This window comes from Amphiprion ocellaris, chromosome 15 (assembly GCF_022539595.1).
Source record: "Amphiprion ocellaris isolate individual 3 ecotype Okinawa chromosome 15, ASM2253959v1, whole genome shotgun sequence".
NCBI lineage: Eukaryota > Metazoa > Chordata > Actinopteri > Pomacentridae > Amphiprion > Amphiprion ocellaris.
The window spans coordinates 12,123,758-12,138,166 of record NC_072780.1 but is presented as its reverse complement, the minus strand read 5'-3'; the positions used below and the strand labels follow the sequence as shown (position 1 = coordinate 12,138,166).

General features: G+C 40.5%; 1 protein-coding gene across 14 annotated transcripts in view; it reads right to left on the bottom strand.

Annotated features, from left to right (window-relative positions):
- Window positions 1–14,409, bottom strand: part of LOC111583712 (cytoplasmic dynein 1 intermediate chain 1) — a 53,248-nt gene that overhangs the window by 14,074 nt on the left and 24,765 nt on the right. For all 14 annotated transcript variants that reach the window (XM_055017997.1, XM_055017998.1, XM_055018000.1 and 11 more), the window contains 4 exons: window positions 5,088–5,234; window positions 3,808–3,921; window positions 3,454–3,587; window positions 2,424–2,568 (listed from right to left, as the gene is read on the bottom strand). In XM_055017997.1, coding sequence (XP_054873972.1) covers window positions 2,424–2,568; window positions 3,454–3,587; window positions 3,808–3,921; window positions 5,088–5,234 — 540 coding nt within the window. The remainder of the gene's footprint in view (window positions 1–2,423; window positions 2,569–3,453; window positions 3,588–3,807; window positions 3,922–5,087; window positions 5,235–14,409) is intronic.

The following is a 14,409-nucleotide window of genomic DNA, read 5'->3' as shown; positions in this document are numbered from 1 at the left end:
CTCAGGTATTACGCCTGCCCACACACAAATATGGGTTATGTGGGATAAGAGACAGGCACACATTCCTGCGGTGCCCCTCAAAGGAAAGGGAATTCCCAAATCCTGAAAAATAACACACTCTTCTGATGAAAATCCACAGAAATGTTTTAATATGTGTCACGGGACCCCTTGCACAGGACTTATGGACTGCCTGCATGCAAACATGAGCTAAAATTCATCAGAGTGCTTTACTGCCTGTCACAGCCAAGCATGAAAACTGTAACTGGATCTTGCATAAAGCTGAAGGTATTATGCAACACGTATTATGTATTTTCATCATATTGAACAGGTCTTACTTTGAATTCTTGGCTGTATATGCTCTCTGACACTTTGCTCATATTGATCTCACCATTCTTCAATATTAGCATCACTTTTCCCTCTTAACTATTAATTTATGTCTTGAAAATACCTCTTACCTCTTTTTCTCTGCTCCCGCCTCCTAACTCTTAGGAACCACTTTCCTGTGTTTCACTATTTTCCTTCCTTCCTTCCCTCTTGTGTATTCCCCACCAGGATTGCTATTTCCTGGTGTTTGCTGATGTTGTGGTCTGGTATTGTCCGCTCCACCTCAGTCTAACTTTACCTCGGGTTTTCTCGGATTGTTTGTTTGTCTGCTCTATTTATTTCAAGTCTTTTGTGCAATATGCCAAATGTGTACGTCTCCCCACCACAAAAGTGTCCTTTCAATGTTTTAGCAAAACTATTCGATTCTCCAACTTCACTCTGACAGAAACAGTGACTGTTTGCTTTTTACTGCCACCGAAATGCTGCCAAATGGAATTCATCACATTGGTTTGAAAGGAGAACAAATGCCCTGAGTGGACGAGGTCACTCAAAACCAGCGAGAGGAGGAGTGCCCACCTTTCGAGTGTGTCTGACTTAGATTTGTTGAGTGTACCTGCTGGCGACAGCCAGCACTATTCAATCAGTGCATTTGTGTTTTGCAGGGAGAATTGAGTGGGAGGGACACACACACATGCAGAGACTTTTACATGCACACCAGGACACACAGAAGAAAACTCATTCTCTGATTACTTCTCAGACGAGGTCCAATGAGATTTAAAGCTGAGGTAAGCAGCATTTTTTGGCATTATTAGACAAAAATTCCATGTCAACCTTTCAGTACATTTTAATTCAAGTGGTGTGAGAGGAAACTACGTCTGTACCTTGTCTTCGCTCTGTTTTCAGGCTTAGAAAAACTAGCCAGTGACGGAGCGAGTGAAAGAGGATAACAGTGACAAGCCACAAAGTCCTCGGTGAGAGTATTGTGTGTGTGTGTGTGTGCAAACATGGTGGACTTTCAATCGGGAGAGGAGGGTTTAAACTGTGTTTCATGCTACCAGTAAATGGAAACTCTGAGCTTGAATAATTTTTTGCGTGTTGAAAGCACATGCATATGAGGGAAAAGTGCAGAACAAGGTTTTTTTTTTGCCTGTTCCAGATTCTGTCTATCCAAACTTTAGGAAGTGATGAGGACTGACTGACATTAAAAACCTATCTACGTACTACAGAGTTAACACTTTCTCAGGCCATTTTTTTGTTTGTACTTTCTGCATCTACAAGAATCCAAAGGTCCACGTGATGTAAATAGTGCACGTGCTTGATAAGAATGTGAACATGCAGAAAACGTATCCATTTAGACACCAAGTCACAGCACATGTACAAGAACGTGCCTTCTGAGTAGATCAGAAAGTACTACCATAACAACAACTACGCATCCGGTGTGTTTGCAGCTCTGTACTGGCAGCTATAAGGGAGGATAATCAAGGCTTCACAATGAGCAATAACCAGTAGCTTGTAAAAAATACAACTGATGGGCCTGTAGCTCAATTTTGACTCTAGAAGAAAATCTGATTGATAAAAATGAAAGTTGATGAACACCATAGTCCCACCAATGTTAATGCTTTTTTTCCTGAGATGACAGTGACCAATTTTCTCTTTTAAATGCAGTCATTTTTGTCTTGAGTTCAGCCTTGTAGACACAGCTGCTTCTGATGCTGTGCAGATATCCAGCTGACTTCTTAGTGTTGGCATTACACCTGCTCTTTACCATTTATAAGACAATAGATTATTTGAAGATCTTACTGTGTGGCAGTATCAGTTACTACTGAATAATTTTATTACATACACACAGTACCCATAGAAATACATACGCAGCAACAACTCTTACCCAGCTTATTCCCACACACACAGACACACAAGTAGTAAGAGAGGGACTGATTTTTGAAAAAGCTGCTCACCTACTGTACTCAACTTTCCCTCCTTACTTACCCACTGGTTCATTTTCTCTCATTCTCAGGATTTTTTCTCTGCAACCTCTCAGAGGTCACAATCAACCCCCCACACATCTTTACACTCACACACATACACCTCTCACACTGTACCTTGGTGCTCCAGAGTTTGACGGTCCAGTCGAAGGAGGATGTGATAAAGAGGTGGGAGAAGTCTACAGTGCCCACTGCACTGTGGCAGCTGATGCCTGTAACCGGCCCTTGGTGGCCCTCGAACATCTCACAGATACCCGCCTTACTGGAGAGGTATAACACAAAAATAACATATGTAACGGACATTTAGCACCCCAGTGGTTTAGGGAGCTTAACTTGTTCAAATATGAAGATAAGATCTCTCTGACTTTATAAACGCAATTAGGCAAAACAAGATTAAATGTAGCTAATTTAGGAAAACGCATAAATAAAAATTTGAACATCAACATTCTTAAACGCATTTTTTGCAAACTTATTATACACAACTAATATTGGAACTACACATTATGTAAACAACAAAATAGATGAATGTTTTGCATTACGGCGGGAGTGTCAAACATACGGCAGAGGGTCCAATCTGGCCCGCGGGTCAACTTTACAAAGTGTAGAAATTACACAAAAGACATCAAATATAAATTGTGAATTTGTAAAACTGTAAATTTAAACTAATATCTAGACCTTGACAATTTGTTTTGATCATCCAGTTAAATACTATATTGTTCAATTCCAGATAGCTGAGACTGAATGTTCTGTCCCTTTGTAGATACACTGTGATCTCTATGTTGTAAAATGATAAACAGAAAATGGTAAATGATAAACTGAGGCATAATCTTGTTGAAATTGCATTTTTTTTTCTATTTCAGGATGTTTATAATGTTTTGTAAAAAGATAGTTCCTTAAATATGAACATTTTTTAAATGTATGTTTTTGCACTAAAACAAAAGGAGAGATTTTGAGTTGTCTTTATTTATAGGTTATTATGCTATGATTTTACTGGTCCGGCCCACTTGAGATCAAACCGGGCTGTATGTGGCCCCTGAATTGAAATGAGTTTGACACCTCTGCATTACGGTATAAAGCAACAGTCCATGTCAGCATTGATGCTTGTGTTGTGAGAGTTGAGGGTGTTCTGCACATTCTGCTCACTGACCTGCCATGTCTGGATGCAGTATAAACAGTGCCCTCCTCGCTCCCAACCACATAGTTGTTAACATCTCCCGTGGGGAATGCCATGCCTGTCACCGCCACAGGTTTGGATTTATTGTACACCAGCTCCATGGTCTCCTACACACACACACACACACGCACGCGCACACACACACGCACACACACACACACACACACACACACACACACAGTATCAAGGTCTGCCTATATATGACCAAATACTCAAATCCAAACACACGTTAATGCACACCCAGTTACAGTGGATAATACACTAAATCTCTGCAATTTAACAAATCAGTATTGTTGACTGTGTTACTCATGGTTTTGTGTTGTATACCTGAGGCTGGGAGAGCATGTCCAGACTCCAGGAGCACATCCTGCCGTCTGTAGACACAGTGATCAAGTTGTTGGCATTCTGAGTGCCGACCACATTCACGCAGTACACTGGATGCTGCAGGTGTTCACACACAGACACACAAACAGATGAGATGGGAGAAAATACAAAGATGAAACAGATGAAATCATATATTTTTAACATCTCATATCTGACATGAACTGAAGAATGATACAGTTTATACTAAAATAATATTTGCCATTCTGCTGTATGTTGTGATCATTGTAATAAATCATAATTTTTAGTCTCTTTGATTAGAGGCAAAAGCATTTCTCTGCACATTTGGCATCTTGTGCAATAAATATTTGGCCATTTCCTACATACAGCAGGCTGTCAGGGACATATAATACTTCATCAATTTAAATAATAAAATTCAACTTTAAACATGGCCCTGTAATAATCATGTAATTCTACCCTTAAAAACATGACATCACTAGGTACTTTGTAGGCCAAAAGATGCAACCGGCTCGCAGACAGCTCACATGCCAGTGTGCAGTCGTCCTTTTAAATCACTCTACATCGGATCCACGAGTGTGTGAAGCCATTATATCATTACTGAGCAGTAATTGATTTGCGTACTGGGCCGCACAAAGAATCCATTCAGCAATCAGCACCATGCTTGCATGCTGGACTCACTCACTGGAGAAGACGAGAGCAGCGGACTCATTATTGGAGTCCGTAGCCCCTTTAAATCTACAGTATGGATGGCATGTAGCAGTGTGTGTGTTCTCATGCCTTCTGTAGCCGCGATTATAAACTGCCCTGGGTCTTAAGATATCTCTAGTGTATATTTGACGGTAATTTGTTGAGGGTCAGTGAGTTCACTGGAGCTGAACTCAGCTGTCCACTCAGTTCTGTCTCGTGTGAGTGCTGTGAGACGGTCTGTCTCAAAGCTGAGGGACTCTTACTGATACAACACATATCATGCTTTTAGAATATAAACTATGTTACTGTAATTGTTATGAACTACATATTATAAAATCTTTATATCATATTTATCTGAAAGACTTGTCCAACTTTGAACTTCTTCCTTGTTATGTAACTCTTGCAGCACTGTTAACCTAAGAGAGCCTAAACTAACAATAAGTTTTCATATTGGTAAACGTGCTATGGAAATCCGTGTGTTTTATACCAGCCAGGGAGAGTCCGAGTCAAAGCAAGGTATAATTTTATACTTTGTTACATTAACTGTATGCCATGCTGATAGTGGGGACAGTTCTTACGGTGTGTGCAGCAGCAGACAGGGGAGTTCTCTGGACAGGGGTCCGACGGTGACTGCGATTGTCCCACAAGACGATCTGCCCTGAGTAAGTCCCCCCTACCACCAAGTTGGGATGAAACCTGGCAAAACCCACAGACACCACCGGAGACTGAGGAGAGAAAAAAAGGCAAAAGAGAAAGGGGATGAACAGAACGAGAAAGAAGGTTAACTACATAACATACGGTTGTGATTTTATCTTATGGGAAAATGTTCTAAAAGACATATTATCATGACCTGAAGACAGACATAAGAGTAGAAAAGGTCTGGTCAGATAAACTGAGGAGATGAAACAGCAGACGGTGAGAAAAGAGCAAAATCAAAGATACGAAGTGAAAATGGTAACGCTAGACAGGGTGCAAGCGAGAACGAGTGATCAAGGCATCGTGATGGGTGGCAGACGTGGGGACACAGACAGTGAGGGAGATGATGAGTTTGGCCACGGTGAGGGTCTGCTGAGGAGAGAAGAGAGGGGTGACGCTGGGGTGGAGACCAGACAAAGAGGGGAATTGTAGTCCTCTTTCCCCCCAGCCGTTTCACATTACAGCATCAAAACCCCAGCAGCCACTGGAGCGCTCACTGTAGCCTCCATCATGACAAGCGCACCCTTGAACCCCCCCCCCGTCAAAGCCGTGTTTATTGAGTTTTGGTTCCTCTTCAGTGCGTGTCCCATATGGGCTTCTGCGCGCAACAGCTAGCTTCTCCTGACCCAGAGCCACTGAAGCATCTGTGCTTTAGAGTTATGAGAAAATGTTTCAGCAACAAATTCATCCAAATTAACCAAACAAGCACAGTACTGCTGAGAGGAGAAATAATTTACAAGCGAGACAGGGCCAAGAGAGTACTGAGCATGAAGCACGCAAATACAAATCACAATTAAAAACAGAAAAACTACAACAACATGTAGGGTGTATTTCGCAAAAAGATTGTTGCCTAATATGGTCGTAGATTTGTCAGTAGAAGCGTTGCTGACAGTTTTACTGTTCCTGAGAATTGTTCGCCAGACATTTGGTTGTTGAAACAGCAGCAAGACTTTGCTTGGGGTCAAAACTTGTCATTAAGTATCAGAATCTTCCAAAATCAATCACTGCATTAACAAGATAATAGCTGTAAGATGCATGTGAAAACTCAATAATATGAGTATTCACATAAATCACACTAGTTTTAGCTTGTTTAATAAACAGGAAGACTACAATGAATATTATTTTAAGAGTTATAGTGAAAGCAAATACAAATTAATATTTGATCAGCTTAATGACTATGATTACAATAATGGCTTACATGAATCCTCTCAGCAGAATGATCTAAGAGGGAATTCATTAGGCGTTGTCAACTGTAAAAAGAATATTGGTGACAAAATGTTAGCTTAATGCTTTGCTGTGGCTGTAGGATGCCAGAAGAACAGCAGAGACTGTGATAAAGTTTAAAAAGTAGATGACAATAGCTTCAAATGAGACTGTGTAACGTTCTTCTAAACAGCAGCAACTGTGGCCACAAGTAGCAATTATGGGATAACGGGAAATGCTAAACTATACATCATAGACTCTGTAATGTCAGTTACTCAGCAAAATCCAGCAGATTATCGAGATCTTGCAATCCCTTAGATACATCATGAGCAACTGCTGGTCTTAACAGAACTAGTAGGGGTGTAGGAGCAAAAACACAGCTGTAAGGGTAACCAAAAAAAGCAAGGAGATGATTAACTCAGTTTTTAAATTAAATTCTAAAGAATAGTATTTTTTTTTTTTAATTACAGATATTAAAAATATATCACTGAAGTCAATCAACTGACTGCCATGTTGAATTTTACATGGATTTCATCATCACCTTTTTTTAGGCATTGTTTTTTAAAAAATAAATCCAAAGTTATTCCAAGAGAAATTACTGACAGTGCAGGGATGTGCTGTATATGAAACACGAAAGGTAAATGTACAAATCAACTCACTGGGAGCACTGAAACCTAATTGTGCTAAAGGTAGCATTATAATTTCATAAATCAGTTTTTCTTAGAGTAGTGAAAGACTCTACGGCAACTGAGACAATACACAGTCTACAACAGTATTATATTTGTCTTATTTCTCTCCCTCCTGTTCCCTCTCTCTCCATCCCTGCCACCACACCATGTGCAGAGCAGCCAACTCCAAACCCCAGTTCATTTTGAAAGGAGACTGGAAAACAAACCAGAGGGAAAGAAAACACTCCGTGACTTCTTATTTCTCTTTTTTGTTACTTCTGAGAAGTCATGGCTTCTGGAGGAATGGCTCGGGAGTCGCTTCAGATGTCAAGACTCAAAATAAACTGAACCTTGGTGGTAAAAATAAAGTCGGCTCGTCAGCTGGGAAGAAGACTCCTTCTGAAAAGTTTATTTACACAGTCTGACAAAAAGGAATCAAGGTTTTAGGCTTATTAGCATGTATTACAAAACAGGATTTGATGGTCTGACCAGTAACATCTAGAGTTGTATGATTAATGGTAAGTCAATGACTCTCTCTCTCTCTATATATATATATATATATATATTTCTAGACCATGATCACTTTTAAAGTCCTACAGTTCTGGTATGACCTTTCCCCTTTGTGGCTGTCTGACAGGCTGCTGCTTGAGGTTTGTTCCCCCTCCTTCGGGCTCCATCAGAGGGCTAATAAACCAAAGTCCTGGACCCACTGTCATCTCTGAACACAAACCCACACACATCTAATAAGCAAACACGTGACTCTACCCCCACAACCATTTATCAGTCTCAAAAAAGCAAAACTCTAGCAACATTAAGACTCTGGAAGAGAGATAAAATCTGGATGAAGGAATCATAAACAACATCTAATAGTGAGATGTTACTTGATTCTGATTATTTCTTCTATGGAAAAAAAAAAGAAAAAGACTTGACTTTTTGGGAAATAAGTCCCAGTGTAGCTTAGCATTAAGTCCGGAAACAGCAAACCTGGTTCTGTCAAAAGGTAACAAAATCTATCTTCCAGCAGAAAGCTCACAAATCAAGGTATTATTTTATGTATTTTTATATTTTACTTTGTTTATAGTTTTCTTTAATTTGTACACAAACTGTAGTTTTCAACCAAACTAAAAATCTGTTTTATTATTAGTTTATTATTTATACAGTATGAGAGTGATATTTATGTTCTCATTTTTGCAATCAAGCAACCTTAGCACTGCTATAAAGACATCTTCCCTCATCTGAGTTTTTTTTAAATCTTTGTCAAACTGAACAATTCTGATATAAAACAAATTATCTACTACATCAAAGTAATGTGAACTTTGCCTCTTTGATCTTTCCAGCAAAGGCCAGTATGACCCTACTTTTACTATAATCGTCATAAAAAATTTAATACAAAACATTAAAATCCACAGGAATATCTAGACAAACAGAAAACATCCATGCTCCTCTCTCCTTTTTCCTCCACCAGTTACCACCCTAAATAAACATCTCTACCCCACATAAGTAATGACAAAGAGAAGCTAAATTAAATCAAGAGACTCCTCGATTTGCTCCATATGTTAGTTTAACTCCTAAGCCCTATCAGTGTTCCCATCTTAAGAGGAAAATTCCCGACTAAACTCTGAATCCCCTCTTTGAGAAACCACAGGTTATGCCATCATTCCCCTCATGTACTGTCAGGCTTAGTGAAAGAGCTACTGAAAATTAGTCCGCTTTTGTCCCAATAATGCACTGTGAGGCGACTGCCAGCAGCAACTTGGACTTAACATGAAAGTCACTCTCCCTAAATGCTTCTAATCAAATGTCACATCAGCACATATGTTTTGAAGTTATATTCCTTTTAAATGCACTGTATGTAATTAGGTGCTGAAATAAGATCAATTTGTTGCGTGCTATAAGGAAGTTCATGATTTAAGCTAAAAGGGAATTGGATGACGGATTCTCAATTTCGATGTCACATAGGAAATTAATGGCTGAGTTCAGAGTTGAATGATGGGCTGTTTGGTTATGTTTTGGATGGATTTCTGTAATCTTTCTGTCTAGTTTTTTTATATTTACAAGCCTTTGCCATCAACGATTAAAACTCTGCTTTTGCATCTAATGGAGAGAATTCATGGTGTTTGTACCAACTAAGCTAGCTGGTTGCTGCTGTTAGCTTCATATTCAGACATAAGAGTGGTATCAATCCTCTCATCTAACTCACAGTGAGAACTTTCTCTTTAAATCAAACACAGCCATACCTCCCTTACCCACTTTCTCTTGATTTCGGAGTCTGGACATACCAGTCATACAGGCATCACATCTGTCTAAATAACATCTCAACAACTCTCGTGTGTCCACAAAAGTCCCAGCATGATTGCATCTCCATATCGCAGCTGACTCAATGCCAAGCCTGACATTTCATTTCCAAACGCGGAGTGGCTGTGTGGATAGTTCTCATCTCACATGCGGCGCAGGTCAGACACCTGCTAAGTCGTCTCCTGCCAGCCCAGACGGAGCGGATGTGGGGAGTGACAACTCCAGGAAGAAACGGCAGCGGCAAGAGTCACTTTGGTATATTGGGCCTGAGATGAATTGTGGAAGTTTTACAGGGAGGCACTCTGGTAGTCAGAACCATGGGTTTCATTTCTTTCCTCAGGCAAGGGTCTATACCCTTGTGTATGTGCGTATGGGTAAAGGAGAAACTCACACTCAAGTATCATCTACCATATCTCACAGGCTCCCAAGGCTAAGTGTTTCTGGCAGCCTTTATTATATTAATGGGAAGTGTTCTGTATAGGATAATATACACATGGTGCGCTGCAATGAAAGATGGCACCCAGCTAGGGATTAGGGATGCTTGAAGAATTGACAGAAAAAGAAAGAAAGCCAGAAAGAGGCAAACACTCCTTCCTTTGTTGCCTCCTCCTCTCTTTCACTCTTTCCTCGGGCAACAAACTGTTTCTGAAGTCGACTTGGGAAGGCAGAAACAGAGCGAGAGTGCTATGTTGAGAAGAGACTCCGGGGAGCTGATAGGGCAAGCTAGACACCATGTCGTCCCAAACAGATCGACGCTCTATCCCTGCACCCCACCCCACCCCCACCATCTGCCTCACCACACTCATCTGTTTTCCACTCCGCCTTATCAGTACCAGATGGATCCGACTGTCTTTCCTTGCATCCCGTCTTCGCAACCTTCCCCCCTCCACTTCCAACCACCTTTCTCCTCCCTTTCTCCCCTTGGCTTCGCTCGTTTATGACACCCCACAGATTTTGTCACTCTGTGGTTTCTGGCAAGGAGAGAGAAATACCAAGCCAGAGTCTCCATTTCACCAGGCGAAGAATGGAGCAAAAGCATGAGGAGGAGGTTCTGGGAACACAAACAGGCCTTTCTCTGCCTCCTAGAGCTCCTTTCCCTCTATTTTCCATATCTTGTTTGTTTGCTTGGCTCATATTTTCACTTTTACTGGTTTGTGGCTTTATTGGATTTGTGTTGTAAATATAATGCAACGTGAAAATGTTTGACTCGACTACTCTCGTCTATTCTATTGTGATACTGGAACTGAGAAGAAATATGCAGCAAGTTCCTCCTCAGGGTTCTTTTTGTAAGTTTATGCCAATTTATAGCAAATGACTGACAAGATAATGCTGTTTCATTCACCAAACTTTAGTGGTAATTTAGTAGTAATTTAAGTCTTCAAGAATAAAAACAGAGTTGCCATCTCTGAATTCCTGTTACACACATTTGACATGTTGTAACACTGCCGGTATTGATGCGATAAGACTTGAGTTTCAGTGCTCATACAAGAACAATACTTTTGTTCATACCCAAGTTATCCTCTTTACTTGAGGGTCTTTTTAAGGAACAGTTGACATTTTCGCAGGAGTTGCAGACATCACTGGTTGCTTGGCAATCTAACAATGACAACAATTGCAGACAACTGGAAGAAATCACCCAGCATAGGAATCTGTAAAACTGCAACTTACTTTATATTTTACACAGATACATGGAAACAAAGAAAGAAGAACTAGGCTCTCTACTTCCCTTACATGATGCTGTTTCCAACATCTATTGTAAGTTAAGGTAACTGTCATTATCAATATAAACAACCGCAGAACAGTCGAAACTGTACAAAAGATACTAATTTGCTACAAAATTCAACACTAAAGAACTTTTGCTAGACAAGGCACAATCTATACAGTGTGCCAAGAATCAAATCAAATACTGTCACACAGTCATAACCCACTTAACAAGCACTTAGAGGATTTCACTGCTAAGCTTTCTCAACACAATGCAGCTTCATCCTCCACTATAATTGCACATGGGTTCAAACTCAAACAAAGACGGTGAATAATGCTGTTGCACAGTTCTCTTTTTCCAACTCTCTCTGCCCGCACCCTCCCTTCCACTCTTCTCTCTGCCTGTGCTGCTTCTCTTACTCAAACTTTCTGGAACTGCCTAAAGCCCAGAGAGCGACACAAGGCAGCGAGATATTAATAAAAATATGACTGAGTCCAATGGGATATGACAGTAGCGGCAGGGGTTGTTAGAGGGAGGCGTGTGGTTTGGTGGGGGTTCAGCAGAGGTTTTAAGTCAAACGGCCCCTTTAATGTGGTGTGACTTTGCCCACTTTAGAGGCTGGTGTGAAGTTACAAGATTGGACCCAACTGGGATGGGGCGATGATTGGTCCAACTGCCGGGACAGACATGATGAGGGGAGGCACGCTGGTACCAGAATCCACAGCAGTGGTAGCCCCTTTCCTGAAGTTTAAACCCAACCCACACACTGATGGATCACACCCTTCCTCCACTACATTATAGATCAGTGGCTCCTAAAGTGGGGTCATGAAAGTGTCTCAGTTCCTTCAGGGGAATGTAAGGTGACCTCCCCTACACTGTTTCAGAGACAGTTTATTTAGTAAGCTGTGTTTGAGGACAATGACTCATTGCATGCACATAGTCAATTTGACAAGATAGACCAGAACAACAGAAAAAAATATCCAAAACAATTCTATGATATGATAATATGAATTAAAATATTGGAAGAAAATAAATTTGACAGCATAAAGGCATTTGGATTAAAAATACATTTTGGGAAACTTTCTAATATTATTACTGTTGGAAAAATAGTTTGTATTCTGTGTCATATAGAAAAGTGTCATAGAACTATTCTGAAATTGGAACAAAATCCCTCAAAATCCATCCATTATCTGCACACCACTTAATCTCATTAGGATCATGGGGTCTGGAGCCTATACCAGCTGATTTAGGGCGAAGGCAGGGGACACCCCGGACAGGCAAAATCCCTCAAAATAAACATTAAAATCAACATTAAGCTGTCCTATGTGTTTATCACAGGTGTAAATAGCTAAAGTGTATAGTAAAGTAATAGCTGAAGAAAAAGCAAAGCAGGTAAGTACTTGTCCTACCTTAAAAGACCAGTGAGATTTCAGTGACTTCTGTTTACTCCACATGGGAACAACACTTGTCAAACAAGGGCATGACTCCTAAGTATTGCATCAGAATACAATATTGCAGCACTGCTGCACACTGCCAAAAATATTTGTGCACAGTTCCCACACTGTACATGCCCAAAGCGACACTGTGACTCTGCCCAAAATCTAAGTAGCTTTTGATTTACTTTCCACCTCGTCAGCAAATCAAAGAAATACAGTAAACTAACAAAGCTGCTGCAAAGTAAAAATGTGTTAATTATTTCTTAAGAAATCATTGTGTAGCCTCCATTGATGGTAGATAAAGATGGATGAACTCTCTGTGACATCACCTACAGGTATCTTGAAGAACAGTTTCAGAGATCAGTGGGGTGGCTCCAGCTATTGCCATCTGAGCAGAGCATGATTCTGCCAAACACATGAGCTAATTCAAAAAAATCGGCAAAGGGCACAACTTCAAGCCTAAATATAATTTAAACTGGTGGGTTCTATAAAAAAAAAAATCACCTCTAGTACAATTGTCATGAACAGTGAAATCAGACAAAAGCCTATCCTACTACATTAAACAGTAAGCTAGAAAAATATTGATTATGTCCCAATACACAGCTTGTCAAATTCAGTATGCCACAAATACCAGGATGTTGCAATACCACTGACAAAGCACATATAGATAACAGCTTATTTTGTACAACAGACTCTTATAGACATGTGAGCAACACAGTTAAAGCTTAAGGCACAACATTATGATGAAATGATATGTCCCAATTGTCTGCATGTTACATGCAACAGCACAAACTTTGTGAGGACAGCTGCAGTATGTGTGAAAGTAAGGAAAAATAGTATGTGATTAGGGGGGCGTTTTTTTGTACCAGGCTTTAAATATATTTACTTTTGCTGTAAGGTTTGGCATTTAGCATAAGGATCCATGGGGATCAACTTGCTTTTGGAATCAGCCTCAAGTGGCTATTCTAGGAACTGCAGTTGTTGGGACTTCCACCTTGGCCTCGTTTTTCAACCCCGAAGGTTGCTACTTGGTAGCATCCAGTACAAATACAGGTCTTCATAACAAGACATAGTCTGCTGTATTCTATTACGTTTTCCAAGTACCACTCCAAAAATCCAGAAACTAATAAACCTCCACTTAAAACAGCTGATCTTTTATCCCAACAGGAAAATTATCAATACTTTTACAAATAACATTTTAACACTTATGTGATTACTTTATATTTCGCTAAAATTAACAGTTCTTGCTGTTAAATCAATTTACCCAAATGCTCACAAGCAGACAAGAAATATAGAAGCCTGACCTCACCAAAACCCCATCTGAAATATGAAGCCTTCTATAAGCCATAGCCTTATACAATAAAGCCCCTGCTGAATCCAACCTCAACCACAAACCCCAACCCTCCAATACCAACCCGCACTGTCATTCTTTTGTATCCTCCACACACATGCCACAGCCTTTACACATGCGTACAATAAACACACAAACACGTGCAAACACACACACAGTACTCAGCCATCTACCTATCCATCCATCAGACGAAAGCGGCTTCTGTGGGAAAGTCTGGGAAAACAAAAATGGCTGAAATGCTTCTAAACACTGCTTGCCAACAGCAGCAGCGTGTGCCAGGCCAGTGTACAGAGTGTTTGTGTGAGTGAATGTACTGCATGTGTAAAGCAAATAGCAAGTGTGTGTGATTAGAGATGCAGGGAGAAAGCACGTGGCTGGCCTCTCTGTTATTCTAGCTAAAGATGGGAGGTGGAAGGTGAAAAGAAAAAGAGAAAGCAGGGAAAGAGAGGGGAAGAGGCACCAAGTCCTGTGGTTTTGGGGGGTTAAACAGCAGAACATGCTCGCACATTAAAAGCCATCTGATCCGCGGCTAACTAAAGAGTTGCAAAG